The sequence below is a fragment of the Pan paniscus genome, chromosome 9, assembly GCF_029289425.2.
Source record: "Pan paniscus chromosome 9, NHGRI_mPanPan1-v2.0_pri, whole genome shotgun sequence".
Lineage (NCBI taxonomy): Eukaryota > Metazoa > Chordata > Mammalia > Primates > Hominidae > Pan > Pan paniscus.
Genome location: NC_073258.2, coordinates 75157989 through 75178405, shown reverse-complemented (window position 1 = coordinate 75178405; position 20417 = coordinate 75157989). Strand labels below are relative to the sequence as shown.

At 37.0% G+C, this 20417-nt stretch overlaps 1 protein-coding gene across 2 annotated transcripts in view; it reads right to left on the bottom strand.

Moving 5' to 3' along the window:
- Positions 1 to 20417, bottom strand: part of PPME1 (protein phosphatase methylesterase 1) — an 83115-nt gene that overhangs the window by 18434 nt on the left and 44264 nt on the right. For both annotated transcript variants that reach the window (XM_003814678.5, XM_063608665.1), the window contains exons 4-8: positions 13821 to 13878; positions 10937 to 10988; positions 5797 to 5951; positions 5194 to 5284; positions 241 to 306 (exon numbers count right to left, since the gene is read on the bottom strand). In XM_003814678.5, the coding sequence (XP_003814726.1) occupies positions 241 to 306; positions 5194 to 5284; positions 5797 to 5951; positions 10937 to 10988; positions 13821 to 13878 (422 nt within the window). The remainder of the gene's footprint in view (positions 1 to 240; positions 307 to 5193; positions 5285 to 5796; positions 5952 to 10936; positions 10989 to 13820; positions 13879 to 20417) is intronic.

Sequence of the window (20417 nt, the reverse complement as noted above, 5' to 3'; positions counted from 1 at the left end):
AAGGTAATCCAGTATTAAATGAGGAGGAAAAAAAAGAAAGGGAAGGAAAGGAAGGAGAGAAAGGAAGGAAGGCAAAAGAAAATCTATGTCTGTCCCAACTGAACTCACCTTTAAAATTATTTAAAATAATAAAGGCATTTACCGGAATGGTAGAATTGGTGTAAGACAAAAGAAGCAATCTGTAATTCCCTCACCATGTTTCCGCCTCTAACCAGACCAAGGGGGAAGAGTAAGACCTACTGTTTGACTTGGCCAACCATTGAGACACGGGCAGACTCCAGATTTCGAATCTGGCCACTCTTCACACTGGGAAAGAAAAGAAAGGAAGAGAGAAGGTTATTCAGTATCTATTGTATCACATCATTGGAATCAAATAAATAATTCTACAGATTATGTGAGACCTAATAAAAAGTAGTGATCACCAGTGTTTCTTACTATAGAGACTGCCACTATTACTCACCTGGCTACATGGTTTTATAAGTAAAAATTAAGTAAAAACATCATAGCCATTTCAGTTCTGCAGATATTTATCAAGAGGATACTAGGTGCCAGGCCTATATTCAAAAAGCACATAATTCGGTAGGGAGAAAAAGACACATATAATGTTAATATAATGAGGCAAGGTTCAAAGAAAGCACTTGATCATGAATGAGGAGGTCAGAGAAAGCTCCCCAGAGGTCACAGCTAAACTGAGGAGTATAGATAACAAGTTTAACCAGAAAATAAAAGAGGTTGGTTAGAGCATTCTAGGCAGAGGGCACATTATGTACAAAGGTGCTGTGATGTGAAAGTCGGCAGGATAATGATTTTAGAGGACTGGGTGCAAGGAGAAGCAGGGAGGAGATAAAAGGGGAGCGTGACAGAATAGGATTGGAAGGCAGGCGCCAGCTTCTCCAGGGCCTTGTGTGCCGTGCTACAGGGCTTAGGCTATCTGAATAAATTAGTCTTCTCACATTTGTCCACCTAAGTACAACTAAGGCAAAGCAAAATGACTGCATTCCCAGGGTGAACTGGAAACACTGCCTGAAGCAAGCCACCAGGAGAAAGCACTTCTTTAAATCTCATTTCTTAGTTTAAAAAATCATTCAAAATTTTAAAGCCCCCCTCCTCAGATAATGACATGATTTCTTACTTTAATGGTAAACCGAGGCAATCAGAACTATTACCTCATCTTTTAACTACCAAATGAATCCACAAATTCACCAATACTTGTAATAATATACTCTGCCTTGATGCCTGTTTAATACATGAAATATCTATTCCTATCAAGGCCAACCTTGGGCACTAGTTCCCATCCCCTCTTGCTTCTGAAAAGACACTCTTTCTTTCAGTTATCCTGTCTCTCTTCTGTGTCACTTTTTTTCTCTCGTGGATGTCACAAGCATACTCCATTATCCAGCCTTTAAAAACATTCCCAATGCCACATTCACTACTACGTATTACTCCATTTCTCTGCTCTCCTATACAGCAAAGCTCCTCAAAAGAGTTATCTTGCTTTCTCTACTTTGTCACCTCTCATCCTTTCCCCAATTTATATATGATTTTTATATCCCATTTATTTTCAGATATTTATTTTGTCAAGGTCACCTCTATCATGCCAATTCCAATGGTCATTTCTTGGTCCTCATCTTACTTGATCTCTCTGCAGCACCTGACACAGTTATTCTCTCCCTCCTTCTACAAACACTTAATATACTCACCTGGTTTTCCTTTTACCTCATCAACTGTGCCTTTTCAGTTTCTTTGTTGGATCTTCCTCTTCTTCCCAAGCTCTAAATATTGTGGAATATCCCAAGACTCAGTCTTGGATCTTTTTCCTATCAATATCAAGTTCCTAGGTCTTTACATTCAATCTTTCACTTTTAAATATTAACTATGTGACGACGATTCTCCAATTTATCTCTAGTTCAGCCTCTTCTAACTAGTATATACAATTGCCTACTTAACATTTCTACTTACATATGTAATAAGCATTTGAGTTTATCCAAACAAAACTGATTCTCTGCCCCTTATCTGCTCCCATATCTACTTCTTTCTGTTTCTACCATTCACCCAATTGCTTGGGCTAAAAACCTAGAAGTCATCCTTAAGTCCCTTCCTGCCCTTCCCCGTCTCTCTCCCAACATCCAATCCATAAACCAGTCCTGTCAGTTCTACCTCGAAAATACATTAAAAAATGACTCTCTTCCTCTGTTGCCATCCTAGTCTATGTTTACCATTATTACTCTCCTTTACTATAACAGTCTCCTAACCAACTTCACACCTCATTCCCCACCTCCTCTATTCGATTTTCCTCAGAACAGCCAGAGTGGTGTAACCAAGATGCAAATTTGTATCTGTCTGACCTCAAAGCCCAGGTTTCCCCTAACTTTTTTGTTTTGTTTCGAGACAAGGTCTCACTCTGTTGTTCAGGCTGAAGTGCAGTGGCATGATCATAGCTCACTATAACCTTGAACTTCTGGGCTCAAATGATCCTCCCACCTCAGCCTCCTGAGTAGCTGGGACTATAGGCACATGCCACCACACCCAGCTAATTAAAATATATATATATTTTTTGTAGAGACAGGGTCTCGCTATGTTGCCCAGGCTGGTCTCAAACTCCTGGCCTCAAGTGATATTCCTATCTCAGCCTCCCAAAGCACTGGGATTACAGGTGTGAACCACCACACCTGGCCTAAAGCCCAGGTTCTTAATGACTATACCCCTGCTGCCTCTCATTAGGAAACCTATGAGAGCAAAAGCAGTAAATCATTGGCCTTATATTTCAACATAAAAAAAAATCTAGAATAGCCAAAATGGCCATCAGTCATAAACTTGATTCAGATATCCAGCAGAATAAAAAACAAAATTACCAAATACCTCATAGTATAATAATTTTCAGGTTCAGAAAGATCAATGACTCTCATGAAACCCAGAACATCTTAACATTTAACAAACAGAACCCTTATTCTATCCTGTATCTGGCAAAAGAAACAAGACTACTTTAAGAGAAGGCCTACCATGATACCCGGGCTGCATTAGGTATATCCCCTGGCTTCCTTCAATGTGTTATGTTTATATGTTTCCTTGTTTGCATCCCCAGTTTTTTGATGATAGGAACTGAGCCTGATTCATCCCCCAGTTCTTAGATCAGGTACTGACACATCTTAGGCACTAGAAAAAAAAATTTACTGAATAAATTTTTAGAGTTCGGAAAAAGGGCCAGGCGTAGTGGCTCATACCCATTTATCCCATGACTCTGAGAGGCCGAGGCGGGCAGGCAGACTGCTTGAGCTCAGGAGTTCAAGACCAGTCGAGCCAACATGATAAAACCCTGTCTCTACAAAAAAAAAAAAAAAAATCAAATAACAAAAATTAGCTGGGCATCGTGGTGCACAGCTGTAGTCCCAGCTACTTGGGTGGCTGAGGCAGGAGGATCGCTTGAGCCCAGAAGGTCAAGGCTGTGGTGAGAGCTGTAATCATGCCACTGGACTCCACAGCCTGGGCAACAGAGTGACACCCTGTCTCAAAAAAAAAAAAAAGTTTGGATAAAAGTTGGATGGGCTTTAGACAACTGAGCCAAGTCTAGAATAACTTTCTCACTTGTTGTTACTGCGGAAGCAGGCAGGGCACCTGAGATACAAGCCAAGCTGGCAGCAGCTACATTCTTGATGCTATCTGCCCAAGATAGATCTTTGATATTTCTGTGAGAACAGGAATCCTGCATCACAGTAGTGAACAGGAAGTGGTAGAAACTTCACCAACACAAACATCATTCTGACAAGCCATATTCTTGCATAAGACCATTTGTCCTAGGAAAACGCCTAGGATATATTTACCAAGTCCTAAATTTCCACTTGATATCTGATTCAGTTAACAGATATATTCTGCCTGCTAGGGCAGTATGCCATATGCTATATGAAAGTAGAAAAGAAATACAGAATAGCTTCTTCCCTTATGATGCAGGAAGGGCATTAAGACAGACATTAATGAAAATTAACAATATGAGCCATATCCCTCAAGGGAGGATTGGAAAACTTAAGGGTATACAGTGCAATATAATAGAGACTTAAAGGTCTCTTGTAATTTTGCTGAAAGAGTCATCTGGGTGGTTTGGAGAACTTAAGAGAAAATGTTCTGAAGAAGAGACTGGAGATGGAGTTAGAAGAATAGGAAGGAAGATAGGATGATGAAGACATTTATCCAAAGACTGATCTCCTTGTGGGAAGGGACAGTGTTTTATTCATCTCTGAATCTTCACTCATTAGCACAAAATAAGTGTTTAATAAATACTTTATCAAATGATTAACTGAATTAATGAATAAATTCATTCCTTTGCTTAAATGGAATTTTGTCACTGATTTTTATAAAAACTATTTACCCACTGAGTTTATTTACCCAAAATCCAAATAAATTTGAGGGAATGGAACCTATAGCCATCTTCCATTTCTCCACCATTTTATCTGAAACACAGAAAGTAAATCTAAAACCATGAAGCATCAGAGGTGGATGATGCCTTAGAAACCACCTAGTCTAACCTCTTACCTCAGAGGCAGAAACAGCTAGACAGCAGATGATCAATAATTACTAAGATTCCAGGAGGTACTATAGTGTATTGGGAAAACAATGGGTTTCAGACAACTGAGCCAAATCTAAAATATTTTTAAATGTTCAAAAAATTCTGCTGTTTATATAATGTTTCCTCATATGTTATTACAATAAGGCGTGGCAACTGAAATTCTATTCCTTGAACTTGGTGCTTGACCTAAAAAAGAAGAAAAGCTACAATCTAACATTTAGAATAAAGGCAACAGTGGCTGGGCACTGTGGCTCACGCCACAACCCCAACACTTTGGGAGGCTAAAGTGGGAGGATTACTTGAGGCCAGGAATTTGATTACTTGATTACTTGAGGCCAGGCTAAAGCAGGAGGATTACTTGAAGCCAGCCTGGACAACATAGCAAGACCTCGTTTCTACAAAAAATTTAAAAATTAGCCAGGCTTGGTGGTGTGTACCTGTAGTCTTAGCAACTTGGGATGCTGAGGTGGGAGGATTGCTTGAACCTAGGAGTTCAAGGTTGCAGTGAGCTAGGATCATGCCACTGCACTCCAGCCTGGGTGACAGAGTGAGGCCTTGTCTCCTAAATAAATAAATAAGCAAGCAAACAAACAAACAAATTAATTAAATAAAGGCGACAAAGATTTGTTGGTTACCTCCATTCAATAGCATTCTCCAGAGACTTGAAGGTTTTAGGACGACCCCGTAAGAAATTCTGCATGCTATTAAGTGCATCCATAGCTGTACCTGGATGTTAAACAAAAACTGTAACCACATATTTAACTTATTCTGAGCATTTACACTTACTGAGTCAACTACTATATATCTGCTCTTGATGACAGCAGAATTTAGTGATGCTTGCAGAGAAATAAAGATGGCCCTCAATAATTTTTGCCTCTGGGGTATTCACTTCTTTATGTCATGCCCTCACACTGAAGAGGATGACTTGTATTCACAAGCAGCAGTGTGACTTCTGAAGCTGGGTCAGAAAAGACATGGCAGCTTCTTTTTATATGATTAAATACAATTATGGGACATACATAGGATTGAAATATTATGCAGCCATAAAAAGATGTTAATGAAGAGTTTTTGATGACATGGAAAAATGGTTATCTTGTATAAACTTAAAAAAGATATAAAGACAGAGGGACATATTTCAAGATGAATGAAATCAACAATAAACTAAGACAAGGTAATAATCTACCAAGGATGTCTCTTATAAGTGAAATCCTGATTTGGTCAGTGCTAAGAAAGCTCACCTTCTACAACATCAATCATGCACAGACCCAAGAGGCTTGGTACCAGGTTGGATGATGCTGTGTGGACTGCAATAGCACCACCCATGCTATGTCCAATCAGCATAATTGGAGGAGGAAGGTCCCCATACATGGCTTCAACCACATTGCCAACGTCTCTGCAAAGAGAAGAGAAAAAGATCTAAGAATGCTTTCTGACAACACCGTAAAAATGGTTTTCTTTCCCAGTTCCTTTCTTTGGTGTGTAACAGTGCTGGGAAACTGTAAAAGTCTATTGGGCCATCTTACAAACATACCTATGTAAACCTTCTAACATGTCCCCAGCATCAATATGTGTAGCCACACACCTAGCTCTCCTGATAAATGGCAGGTAAAGGACTAAGAACCCAAATTACTGAATTTTCATCACACTTTCACTGTTCCACATATGTAGTACAATTACATAAACATATACCTTTATTTTGAACCTAAGATTGAAACTGGAAAAATCATTTAACTGCTCTGTTTCAATTTTCCCATCTATAAAACAAGAACAAAAATTCATTAAGCATTATAATGTAGTAAACCTCAGAATCACAAGATGAGCCCTAGCCTCAGTTTATTTTTCACTATGTGATCTTGGATTAGTTACTTAATCTCTCAGAAACTGAGTTTCAACATCTATAAAAAAAGATAAAAATATCACTGACTGCTCTGGATTGCTTTGAGGATTAACTGAGAAGGGAACAAGAAAACACCTCGAAAGAGTAAAATGCTTCACAAATGTTAATTATTATTTACAATTTCTCATTTGTTTGAAGGATGAACATTAAGTACAGTGCTCTGAGAAACTAGAAAGGTGTTCAGAGCTCATTTTATTGGCTTTGGTTCTAATCTTCAATTATTAATGGACCTGTTTAACAAAGTCTAATTTTAAAGCTTTGAAAATTAGAACTGAAGTATGAAGTTTGGTTTTTAATTGCATGTAGGCCTTCCTTGCTATAGCAATAGGTGGATAAGAACAGTAAGGTGTGTTTCTGGAGACCCACTGGCTCTACTGCCTTATTATATATATATATTTTTAGGCTAGTTCTACCCCCTTCTTTTGGGAGTGGCTGGTTCAACTTCAAAAGAAAGTTTTGTCTTGTTGAGTGTCACTGCATACCTTAAGCACTCACACAGTGTTAACCAAATATAGCAAGTGTCAATGTAGGAACACAGACTTTCATATATAGTCTCTACAGTATTTATAATGGCAAAGGCAAATGTTATTAGTTCTGTAGGAACTGATTTTTAAAATCTCATACAACAACTGCAGGAGTGAATAGGGTAGCCTCGGCAATTGTAGACAATCTGAATGGGAGATAGGGAGGCCACCAAACTTTGTAAGTGAAAACAAATAGTTTAATATTCGTTCGACTTAAATTTAAGATTAAGACAGAAAGTGAAGCAGTTCAGGCAGTCATCCAAAGCGATAACAAATAGTTAAGACGAAAAGTCCAAGCTTCTTTGACACCAGTGCTGCTTCTATAGTAACACAAAATTCTCTCTGGGAGACAAAATGATATGAAGGAAAGAAAAGAGAACTAATACTTATTCAGTGCTTCTTTTTCAGTTGTGCTCTAAACTTTCTTATAACATCACCTAACGTAATCCTTCAGCAGCCCTGTCTAGAAGGTTCTGTATTAATCAATTAATCTCACTGGGTCTATAAAAATATTATTGCATTTTCTCACTGGGTCTATAAAAATATTATTGCATTTCTACCAAGTAAAAAGAGCTGCAGATTCTTGCTACCTCACTGAAACATATTTTCAATGTTTCAACGAGTTAACCAATTTATGCTAGTGTTCCACTACTGGAACACTAAGCATGTGGGAGTTATTTATATCCTACTGCCCAAGGTCATCACCAAGTTCTGATTGCAAAAATTCAAAAAATTGCAACCTCAGGCATAAATGGTAAAGCCATCTCCCCTTGGCATAGGGTAGTGTGAATTCAGAGTAATTTCATGAAGTCAAAACCATGATGCCTTTGCTCAGAGGCCACTGGAAAATATCAGGAACAAAGATTCGATAATATGTGGTCTTTAGAGTAGTAACACAGAGGAAATTATTATACATACAGTTTCTAAAAAATAAAACAGGTAGTATTCCAAAGCTAATTCTGCATATTAAAATAACAGACCAGAAAAAATTATATGCTCAATTAATTAATCTAAAACAATATTGGATACAATTTTGGGGGCAAACTGTTTTGTTTTTTTTTTAAAGAAAAGACTAAAGTTTAAAACATGTTTATATTAAATATCAACATGTAATTTCCAGAATAATTCTTGAACAATTCCAAGAAACTTTCGGTTGGTAACAGATAAATAATGAGTAAAATAAAAGGATGCTACGGACGATTATCTAAGTCCAAGTCACCTTAAAATACACATTAACTGAATTGAAGGGGTTCTGCAGTATCTGCCTCATGCACAAAGGTAGAGAGGTCTGAAACACACCAACTGAACATCGTGTCTGAGCTTAAGAAAGGCATATTTACCCAGGTAGAAGGTAGTTACGATCAATCACTTGATCATCTACCACCAAGATAAATTTATTGTTATTAAAATCAAGCAGAGCATTCAGTCAACAAGTACCTTACTTGAGATAAGTCCTGAAAATCCAGAGAAATACAATAAAGATGAAGTAGCAAGGGTTACCTACAAATCTAGACTGTAACTGGATGTATTACAATTTTGGTGGATGCTTTTTAAAGGGATTCTGTCATATTTTAATGCTAGGTTAATTTTCTGAGAAGCATTACTGTGTATCACAGAAATTGGAATATCAGAATGACCCAAGCTCAAATTCTGGCTTTTTCACATACTTTCTTAGGTAGTATTTAGGTTCTGCAGTTGATAATAAGTATGCCCATTTTGAGATTTTTTTTTTCCCACAGTAACTGAATTCAGAAATCACACAAATGTTTTACTGCTTGGATAATTTCGGCAAGAATCCAATTTGTTCGCCCTTTTGATTCTTGGTCATCATCTTCATCTACTGTGGATGATTTTTACCATTAAAAAAATTTTTTGGTGCCAGTTATCAACTTACTACCTCAACTCCAATTCATCCTTCATTGCCTACTCTACAAAAATAGATGTGAGGCCTGTAAATATTTTACCCGTGCCAGTAGGCATGATATTAAGCTATGTTAATGGAGGGTGCTAGAGAAACACAGAACTTCCCCCAGTATCCAACTCCTGCCAATTCCTGCACAATTCCTCCAGCACAAGTGGCTTCTCCAGTACTCTAGCCCTCCCCAACCCAGTGTTTTTGTAGCCAAGTGCCTCTGGTGAGATACCTCCCCACGAATAGCTTTCCCTATACCCTAGAGGGCAGAATTCTGTCAGGTTCCAAAAGGGCAGATTTTCAGCAAGTTCTAACCTTCAGTAAACCATGGTCGTGCATTCTCCAACAAGGTCTGGATCTCAACCCTGGGTGTACTCCCTCAGCCCAAGGGAGTAGTGGCTGCTCCTTATATCTGCTATTCCTATATTATTAAGAGTTTTTGTTACTTCTTACTACCAATCGCTCATTCCAATCCCCTGTTATAGTGAATAATTCTTTATATTCAACTTTACTTATTCAAATTACTACATGGTTTCTCTTTCCTGATGAGCCCCAGACTGAAACATTATTATTTAGTCCATGTTTCCTTAAGGTTCTCAATCAATTCTTCAATTTCCTCTAAAATGTCAACCAAGCTATCATCATCAATTTGTCTGACTGCCTGGACACTCAGATGATGTATTTCACTTTTTTGTTAAAAGTTAAGAAACCCTTTACTTCCTTAAAAATCATTCACAAATCTTCCTATAGGTATCACTAACAGCCTTGACTGTTTGAGGATATATTGCTCTCATATTAATGAAGGCAGTAGGAATAATTGGAGGAACAGATTCTTACCTCTCTTTTCATACTTTTTAAGGCATATGTTCATTGAGTGGAATGATATTCATACTATACACATTATTTCTTTCTCTCTCTCTCTGCCAAGGACTATAGTTGAATGACCATAAATTCAATCTACTGACTGTGTGACTTCATACAGTTATTCAACCTATATGAGCCAGTTTCCTCATCTGTAAAAGGGTATATCTGTATTACAGAGTTAATAATGAGGATTAATTTCAATAAATGATTACACAAAATAAGTTAATGATTTATTATTAATAAATGCTTAGTTTATACTTTAATGAAAGTTGGCAGATAAAAAGTACACAAATAACACCTACCATAATAATAAAACAATTATCTCCAGGTAGACAGTGAAAAAATAATAATATTAAAATTGTTGCCACATCAGTTTGGGCTCTGAAGGAAAATGTTTATTCTTAAATTAAAGCTGCTAAAGTAAAAGAGGGCAAGATATTTTTGGCCAAAGTGACCAAATACCTGAGAGAGTACGTATTAAAGCAGAGTGGCTAGAAGAATCCTATTTATGCTATAGGTCAGTGATTCCCAAACAACAGTCATTGAACTGGCTCCATCAGATTCCTACACAGAGCTTTACCAAAATATAAATGCCCAGACTCCACTGCTAGAAGTAGGTCTGGGGTAGGGTCAAGTCATCTGTATGTCTAGTAACTTCTCAAGTGATTCTGATGAGTGAGCAGTTTTAAGAGCCACTGTACATGTTACATTCATTTTTTACTTTAGGCCCAGGGTATAACTGTCATTTTTTAATATCATGATCTCATCTTTCTATGACATAAGACGAAGAATGTACGCAGGATACCTGAAGGAGATACTCTCAAGGCCTCTTGCATACAACTACTTTTCCAAGCGTGAGTCCATGATAGGTACCCAGATTCAATGCAATTCCATCAACAGAAGAAAACTTTTCAAAAGCCTTCACAAACTAAACTGTGCCTTGAAGAATTTTCATGTGCTTTATATGATGACCATTGCATTGGACATACCAAGAAAGACGCAGGTTTCTTTCAAGATTAAATAGTAAGGAGAAACCAGAAGTAGAGGAGAGAGAAAAGAAGTAAAATTTTCCTTGTGGTAATTATTCCCCAACAATCTCATCAGGAAAGTGATAAAGTTATAGTACTATTTATAATAGTGATGGGAGACAGGCAATGTATAAGAAATATTTGGTTACTTACTTTGCCATTGTTTCTGCAGACAGATCTTCAGGATTCTTGACCTTTGTTTCACCTAAAATGAAAATATTTTAAAAATAAAATTCCCACAGACAGGAATTATAAAAGCAGAAGTATTCTCTTTTAAAAATATCATCTTCGGACAATGGATTAGGGACTTCACAATTTTACACAATGAGTTTAGCAAGGATTTTCTTCAGAAAAATCTTTATAGTTATCCTAAGAAGGATAATTACAGTAGCCTAGCAAAGATTTATCCACATTCCTTATACATCAGCATAAGAATTTGAAGTTCTGGCCAGGGAAATTAGGCAGGAGAAGGAAATAAAGGGTATTCAATTAGGAAAAGAGGAAGTCAAATTGTCCCTGTTTGCAGACGACATGATTGTATATCTAGAAAACCCCACTGTCTCAGCCCAAAATCTCCTTAAGCTGATAAGCAACTTCAGCAAAGTCTCAGGATACAAAATCAATGTACAAAAATCACAAGCATTCTTATACTCCAATAACAGACAAACAGAGAGCCAAATCATGAGTGAACTCCCATTCACAATTGCTTCAAAGAGAATAAAATACTTAGGAATCCAACTTACAAGGGATGTGAAGGACCTCTTCAAGGATAACTACAAACCACTGCTCAAGGAAATAAAGGAGGATACAAACAAATGGAAGAACATTCCATGCTCATGGGTAGGAAGAATCAATATCATGAAAATGGCCATACTGCCCAAGGTAATTTACAGATTCAATGCCATCCCCATCAAGCTACCAATGACTTTCTTCACAGAATTGGAAAAAACTACTTTAAAGTTCATATGGAACCAAAAAAGAGCCCGCATCGCCAAGTCAATCCTAAGCCAAAAGAACAAAGCTGGAGGCATCACACTACCTGACTTCAAACTATACTACAAGGCTACAGTAACCAAAACAGCATGGTACTGGTACCAAAACAGAGATATAGATCAATGGGACAGAACAGAGCCCTCAGAAATATCGCCACATATCTATAACTATCTGATCTTTGACAAACCTGAGAAAAACAAGCAATGGGGAAAGGATTCCCTATTTAATAAATGGTGCTGGGAAAACTGGCTAGCCATATGTAGAAAGCTGAAACTGGATCCCTTCCTTACACCTTATACAAAAATCAATTCAAGATGCATTAAAGACTTAAACGTTAGACCTAAAACCATAAAAACCCTAGAAGAAAACCTAGGCATCACCATTCAGGATGTAGGCATGGGCAAGGACTTCATGACTAAAACAACAAAAGCAATGGCAACAAAAGCCAAAATTGACAAATGGGATCTAATTAAACTAAAGAGCTTCTGCACAGCAAAAGAAACTACCATCAGAGTGAACAGGCAACCTACAAAATGGGAGAAAATTTTCGCAACTTACTCATCTGACAAAGGGCTAATATCCAGAATCTACAATGAACGCAAACAAATTTACAAGAAAAAAACAAACAACCCCATCAAAAAGTGGGTGAAGGACATGAACAGACACTTCTCAAAAGAAGACATTTATGCAGCCAAAAAACACATGAAAAAATGCTCATCATCACTGGCCATCAGAGAAATGCAAATCAAAACCACAATGAGATACCATCTCACACCAGTTAGAATGGCAATCATTAAAAAGTCAGGAAACAGGTGCTGGAGAGGATGTGGAGAAATAGGAACACTTTTACACTGTTGGTGGGACTGCAAACTAGTTCAACCATTGTGGAAGTCAGTGTGGCGATTCCTCAGGGATCTAGAACTAGAAATACCATTTGACCCAGCCATCCCATTACTGGGTATATACCCAAAGGACTATAAATCTTGCTGCTATAAAGACACATGCACACGTATGTTTATTGCGGCATTATTCACAATAGCAAAGACTTGGAACCAACCCAAATGTCCAACAATGATAGACTGGATTAAGAAAATGTGGCACATATACACCATGGAATACTATGCAGCCATAAAAAATGATGAGTTCATGTCCTTTGTAGGGACATGGATGAAATTGGAAATCATCATTCTCAGTAAACTATCACAAGCACAAAAAACCAAACACCGCATATTCTCACTCATAGGTGGGAATTGAACAATGAGATCACATGGACACAGGAAGGGGAATATCACACTCTGGGGACTGTGGTGGGGTGGGGGGAGCGGGGAGGGATAGCATTGGGAGATATAACTAATGCTAGATGACGAGTTAGTGGGTGCAGCGCACCAGCATGGCACATGTATACATATGTAACTAACCTGCACAATGTGCACATGTACCCTAAAACTTAAAAGTATAATAAAAAAAAATTAAAAAAAAAAAGAATTTGACTTTAAAGGACATTTTCTTAGCTTAACACATATAAAATACAAAAATAAATATTATACATAAAACTTTAATATATACACACACACACACATTTGTAAAGACTAGAAGCTAGGACTTCCTTCAAAATGCCCAAATCGAGCTGGGCGCAGTGGCTCACACCTGTAATGCTAGCACTCTGGGAGGCTGAGGTGGATGGATCACTTGAGGTCAAGAGTTTGATATCAGCCCGGCCAACATGGTGAAACCCTGTCTCTACTAAAAATACAAAAATTAGCTGGGCATGGTGGCGCATACCTGTAATCCCAGCTACTGGGGAGACTGAGGCAGGAGAATTGCTTGAACCCAGGAGGCAGAGGTTGCAGTGAGCTGAGATTGTGCCACTGCACCCCAGCCTGGGCGACAGAATGAGACTCCATCTCCAACGACAACAACAAAAAGCTCAAATGGAATAGACCAGGTTATTTTATGGCCACGTTGAAATTTCTAATAGTTACGACTATTCAAAGGGGCTTGATGACTATAATCCAGTTAATGGCTAATTAAGAACTTTACTCACCATGACTTCGCAGATCCAAAGCTACAATCCTACACTGAACTCTACTAATAATCGCTGCCTAGGAGAAAAAGGAAAAGTAGTTAAGACACATCTAGGATAACAAATTTCACCCAATTCCCAATGATAACTTTGTAAAATGAACTGCCATCAGAATTCAAAGGACCCAAAAGAATCAAAAGACTTTCTAGTTTTAAGCAAAATGAAAGAATGATAATTTTCTACTAGTTTTGCCATATATTGTGGTTCTGTCCCAACTTCAAAATATGGCTTTCTCTACCTAAATCCCTCTTTCAATCTTAATTCTTCCTATCCTTTCTTGACACACACAGTTAAGAGCCTTTAGACAATGACCCTCTGAGCTCTGGTTTTCATCTATATTCCTTGGATATCTTTTCCTTACTCTGGAGAGAGAATCCCTTAGATAAGGACGGTGAGTCAGTTTATATCTTGGCTCAGGACATCACAGAAACATGACAATCAAATCATGAAATTTGCTGAAAGTAGCAGAAGTCATGGAATCTACTAAAGATTCACTTAAGACAGATACTGCAGAACATACCAGCTTGTGTACCTATTAAAAATTTATTGAAAAAAATCATAATATCATGGGGGAGGTACAATTTTAGAGGGTGAAAAAAATCTGAAATAATTGGGGATCTTCTTCCTAAACTGGATTCTTTGACAATAATATATCACAATTAGGGCTAGCAAATGTCACCAAATTTTAACTTTTAAGAATAAAATAAGAGAACTGTCTAGTCTAGCTGTCACATTTTATGAATGAGAAAACTGAGGCCAAGAGAAAGAAAATTATTTGCCCAGGGTCACATAACAAATTAGGAGTAAAAACAGAACTAGACCCAAGGTAAGTTACCAATATAAAAGTCAACATAAATCACAAAACAAGTCAGATTCTTAAGTCATATTTTTAAAATCCCCTAGAAAATCAAGTCTGATTCTATTTCTATTATTCTAATGAATACCTTTTAAAGGCAACAATGGAATGAAATTCTACTATACTTTGCTGTTTGTTCCTGAAAGCTATTTGCTAATTTACAGGAGTTATTTAGTGACAGTAAAGCCTTCAATGACAAAAACAAATCCCTATGTTAGAAATAAAATTAAGTGGAAAAGATAGTATGAATTTGCTTGATTGCTCTAGATAAAAGAATAGAACCAGGTTTACAAAACAGAAACAAAATATATATTTGAAATTCCAACCTTTAACTTGAAAGCAATGATTTACAATCATAGGTGCCTGTCAGAAAATCACTACAAATATTAAAAACAAAATTTTCATTTATTTATTTAACAAATCTTTCTAATAAAAATCTGGCACCAATGGAGTAATTGGGTTACAGGAGGGAAAAATACTGGCAATACTCCTGCTCTCATGATATCTACATTCTACTATGGTGGAAGAAGACTAGAAAAAAATAAATGAGCAAAGTAAATTCACAGACTAACACATGCTTTAAAGATAATCAAAAAGTCAGAGCAGATCTATGGTAGCTACTCCAGATCTTGTCACAAATAGTACAACTTTGCTACTTCTGAAATGGATGAGTGGAAAGCAGCTATTTAAGAACTAGACTTAACCAACCATTTTCTCACTAGAATATTATGGTGTTTAGCAATAACTGCAACAATAGCAGTAGGAGCTAATGTCTACTAAATCTATGTGCCAGTCAGCAATCTAAGTGCTTCAGATGAATTACCTAACTTTCTCCTCACAACTCTTTACTACTTAGACATAATTTTCAGCATTTTACAGATAAGGGCATTTTACAGAGAGATTAAGTAACTTGCCCAAGGCTAAATAGCTAATAAGTGACAGAGCCAATTTTCAAATCCAAGCTGCCTGGTTCCAGGTGGTTTTCAACCCTGGCTACGTAACAGAATCAATCACCTAAATACTACCGCCCAGGGGCAAACCCACCAGAAATTCTGATTCAAGTGAACTGGGTTAGGGGCCAAAGTTATTTACACATTTTCGACTTCTCCAGGTGATTCTAATGTATACCCAAAATGAAGGCCCACTATCCTAACCCGAGACTAGAGAACAGAGACAAGATTGGAAGTAAGAACTGGGTAGTAATAACATGCTTCTGTATCACTTTATAATCTCACCAGATTATCTCAGATAATCTCATATTATCTTCTTAAGAAGTCGGCTGGGAAAATATTAGCACAGTTTTTTTGGCGAACAAAACAGGTTCTTAGAGGTTTATCAGGTATTGGTGAAAGTGTGGAGAAATAGGTATCCCCATAAATATATGATATCCTCAAACTTAATTTTGGCCAATTTGATAAGTAAAAAGTGGTATTGTTTTTTAAAAAATTTGGTGGGTACATAGTAAGGGTATACATTTTGGAGTACATTAGATATTCTGATACAGGCAAACAATGCATAACCATCACATCGGGCAAATGAGGTAGCCATCACTTTAAGCATTTATCCTTTCTTCGTGTTGAAAACAATCTAACTATACCCTTTTAGCTATTTTAAAATACACAGTAAACTATTGTTGACTGTAGTCACCCTGTTGTGCCATCAAATACAAGATCTTATTCATTCTATTTAAATATTTTTGTACTCATTAACCATCCCCAATTATCCTCCACCTCCCACCTCCCTCTCCCCATCCACTACTCTTCCCAGCCTCTGGTAACCATCCTACTCTCCATCTCCATGAGTTCAATTGTTTTAATTTTTAGCTCCCATAAGTAAGTGAGAACATGTGAATTTTTTCTGTGCCTGGCTTATTTCACTTACCGTAATGACCTCCAGTTCCATCCATGTTCTTGCAAATGACAGAGATCTCATTCTTTTTTATAACCAAATAGTACTCCTTTGTGTATATGTACCACATTTTCCTTATCCATTCATCTACTGATAGACACTGGTTGCTTCCAAATCTTGGCTATTGTAAATAGTGCTGTAATAAACATGGGAGTGTAGTATCTCTTCGATGTACTGATTTCCTTTCCTTTGGCTATATACATAGTAGCGGGATTGCTGCATTATACGGTAGTTCTATTTTTAGTTAGTTTTTTTTTTTTTTTAAGGAATCAACAAACTGTTCTCCATAGTGGCTTTACTAATTTACATTCTCACCAACAGTGTATGAAGGTTCCCTTTCCTCCACATCCTCACCAGCATTTGTTATTGCCTGTCTTTTGCATAAAAGCCATTTTAACTGGGGTGAGATGATACCTCATTATAGTTTTCATTTCCATTTCTCTGGTGATCAGTGATGTTGAGCACCTTTTCATATGCGTGTCTGCCATATGAATATATTCCTTTGAGAAATATCTATTCAGATCTTTTGCCCATTTTAAAATTAGATTATTAGATTTTTTCCTATAGAGTTGTTGAGCTCCTTATATATTCTGGTTATTAATCCCTTGTCAGATGGATAGTTTGCAAATATTTTCTCCCATTCTGTGGGTTGTTTCTTCACTTTGTTGTTTCCTTTGCTGTGCAGAAGCCTTTTAACTTGACATGATCACATTTGTCCATTTTTGCTTTGGTTACCTGTGCTTGTTGGGTATTACTCAAAAAAAATCTTTCCACAGTCCAATGTCCTGGAGAGTTTTCTCAATGTTTTCTTTTAGTACTTTCATAGTTTGAGTCTTTAATTCATTTTTATTGATTTTTGTGTATGGCAAGAGATAGGGGTTTAGTTTCATTCTTCTGTATATGGATATCCAGTTTTCCCAGCATGATTTATTGAAGAAACTGTCCTTGCCCCAACATGTGTTCTTAGCACCTCTGTTGAAAATGAGTTCACTGTAGATGTATGGATTTGTTTCTGGGTTCTCTACTCTGTTCCATTGGTCTATGTGTCTGTCTTTATAGCAGTACCATGCTGCTCTGGTTGTTATAACCCTGTGGTATAATCTGAAGTCAGGTAATGTTATTCCTCCAGTTTTGTTCTTTTCTATCAGGATAGCTTTGGCTATTCTGGGTCTTCTGTGGCTCCATAGAAATTTCAAAATTGTTCCATTTTTTTGAAGAATATCATTGGTATTTTTGATAGGATTGTGTTGCATCTGTAGATTGTTTTGAGTGCTATGGACACTTTAACAATGTTGATTCTTCCAATCCATGAACATGGAATACCTTTCTCTTCTTCGTGTCCTCTTCAATTTCTTTCATCAGTGTTTTATACATTTCATTGTATTTCACTTCTTTGGTTAATTCCTAGGTATTTTATTTGTAGCTACTGTAAATAGGGTTACTTTCTTGATTTTTCAGATTGTTTGCTGTTGGCATATAAGAATGCTGCTAATTTTTGTACATCAATTTTGTATCCTGTAACTTTATTAAATTGATCAGTTCTAACAGTTTTTTGGTGGAGTCTTTAGGATTTTCTAAATATAAGTTCATATCATCTGCAAAACAGGATAATTTACTTTTTCCTTTCCAATTTGGATGCCCTTTCTTTCTCTTGTCTGATTGCTCTAAGACTTCCAATAATATGTTGAATAACAGTGATGAAAGTGAGTATCCTTGCCATTTTCCAGATCTTACAAGAAAGCTTTCAACTTTTCATTTATCATCCTTTTAGTATGATACAAGCTGTGGGTCTATTGTATATGGCTTTTATTGTGTTACATTCCTTCTATACTCAGTTTAAGTTTTTTTTTTTATCATGAAGGGATGTTGAATTTTATCAAATGCTTTTCCAGCATCAATTGAAATGATCATATGGTTTTTGTCCTTCATTCTGTTGATATGATGTATCACACTGATTGATTTGCATATGCTGAACCATCCTCACATCCTAGAATAAATCCCACTTGATCATAATGAATAATCTTTTTCCTTTTTTTTTTTTTTTTTTTGAGATGGAGTCTTGCTGTGTCACCCAGGATAGAGGGCAGCGGCATGATCCTGGCTTACTGCAACCTCCATTTCCCAGGTTCAGGCAATCCTCCCACCTCTGCCTCTTGAGTAGCTGGAACAAGAAGTGCGCACCACCATGTCTGGCTAATTTTTGTATTTTTAGAAGAGACGGGGTTTCACCACGTTGGCCAGGCTGATCTTGAACTCCTGACCTCAAGTGATCCACCCACCTCAGCCTCTCAAAGTGCTGGGATTACAGGCACGAGCCACTGTGCCCAGCCTGAATAATCTTTGTAATGTGTTGCTGAATTTGGTTTGCTAGTATTTTGCTGATGATTTCTGCATCAATGTTCATCAGGGATATTGGCCTGTAGTTTTTTTGTTTTTGTCTGTCTGGTTTTGGTATTAGGGTTAACTAGCCTCGTAGAAGGAGTCTGGAAGTATTCCCTCCTCCTCTATTTTTCGGAATAGTTTGAGTAGGACTGGTGTTCTTTCTTTTTTAAATGTTTGGTAAAATTCAGCAGTGAAGCCATCAGGTCCCATTTTTCTTTACTGGGAGACTTTTATTACAGCTTAGATTTCATTACTTGTTATTGGTCTGTTCAGGTTTTGGATTTCTTCATGGTTCAACCTTCGTAGGTTGTATGTGTCTAGAAATGTATCCATTTCTTCTAGATTTTCCAACTTATTGGCATATAGTTGCTCATAGTATCCTCTAGTAATCCTTTGAATTTCTGCAGTATCAGGTGCAATGTCTCCTTTTTCATCTGATTTTATTTATTTGGGTCTTCTTTCTTTTTTCTTAGTCTAGCTAAAGGTTTGCCAATTTCATGTTTCAAAAACCAACTTTTTATTTTGTTGATCTTTTCTACTTTTTTGTTTTGATTTAATGTATTTCTGCTCCGATCTTTATTTTTCTTGTCTCCTACTAATTTTGCGTTTGGTTCGTTCTTGCTATTCTAATTCTTTAGGATGCATCGTTGGGTTGGTTATTTGAGGGTTTTCTACATTCTTGATGTAGGCTCTTATAGCTATAAACTTTCCTTTTAGTATGGCTTTCACTGTATCTCACAGGCTTTGGTATGTTGTGTTTCCATTATCATTTGTTGCAAGAAATTTTAAAATTTCCATCTTAATTTCATTGGCCCACTGGTCATTTAGGAGCATACTGTTTATTTTCTATGTGTTTGTATAGTATCCAAAATTCCTCCCTCTTATTGATTACTAGTTTTATTTCATTGTGGTCAGAAAATATACTTGATATAATTTCAGTTTTTTGAATGTTATCCAAGACTTGTTTTGTGACCTAACATGGTCCATCCTTGAGAACGATCCATGTGTTGAGGAGAAGAATGTGTATTCTGCAGCTGTTGGATGAAGTGTTCTGTAGGTAATTATTAAGTCCATTTGATATACAGTGCAGATTAGGTAAATTTTTCTATCTTGATTATCTGTCCAACACTGAAAGTGGGGTATTGAAGTCTCCAGCTCTTATTGTATTGGGTGGGGCCCATCTCTCCCTCTTCAGCTCTAATAATATTTGCTTTACCTATTTGGGTGCTCCAGTGTTGGGTGCATATATATGTATAACTGTTATATCCTCTTGCTGAATTGACCCCCTTATCATTATATAATGACTTTTGCCTCTTTTTATAGTTTTTGTCTTGAAATCTATTTTGTCTGATATACATATAGCTACTCCCACTTTTTAGTTTGCATCAGCATGGAATATCTTTGTCCCTCAC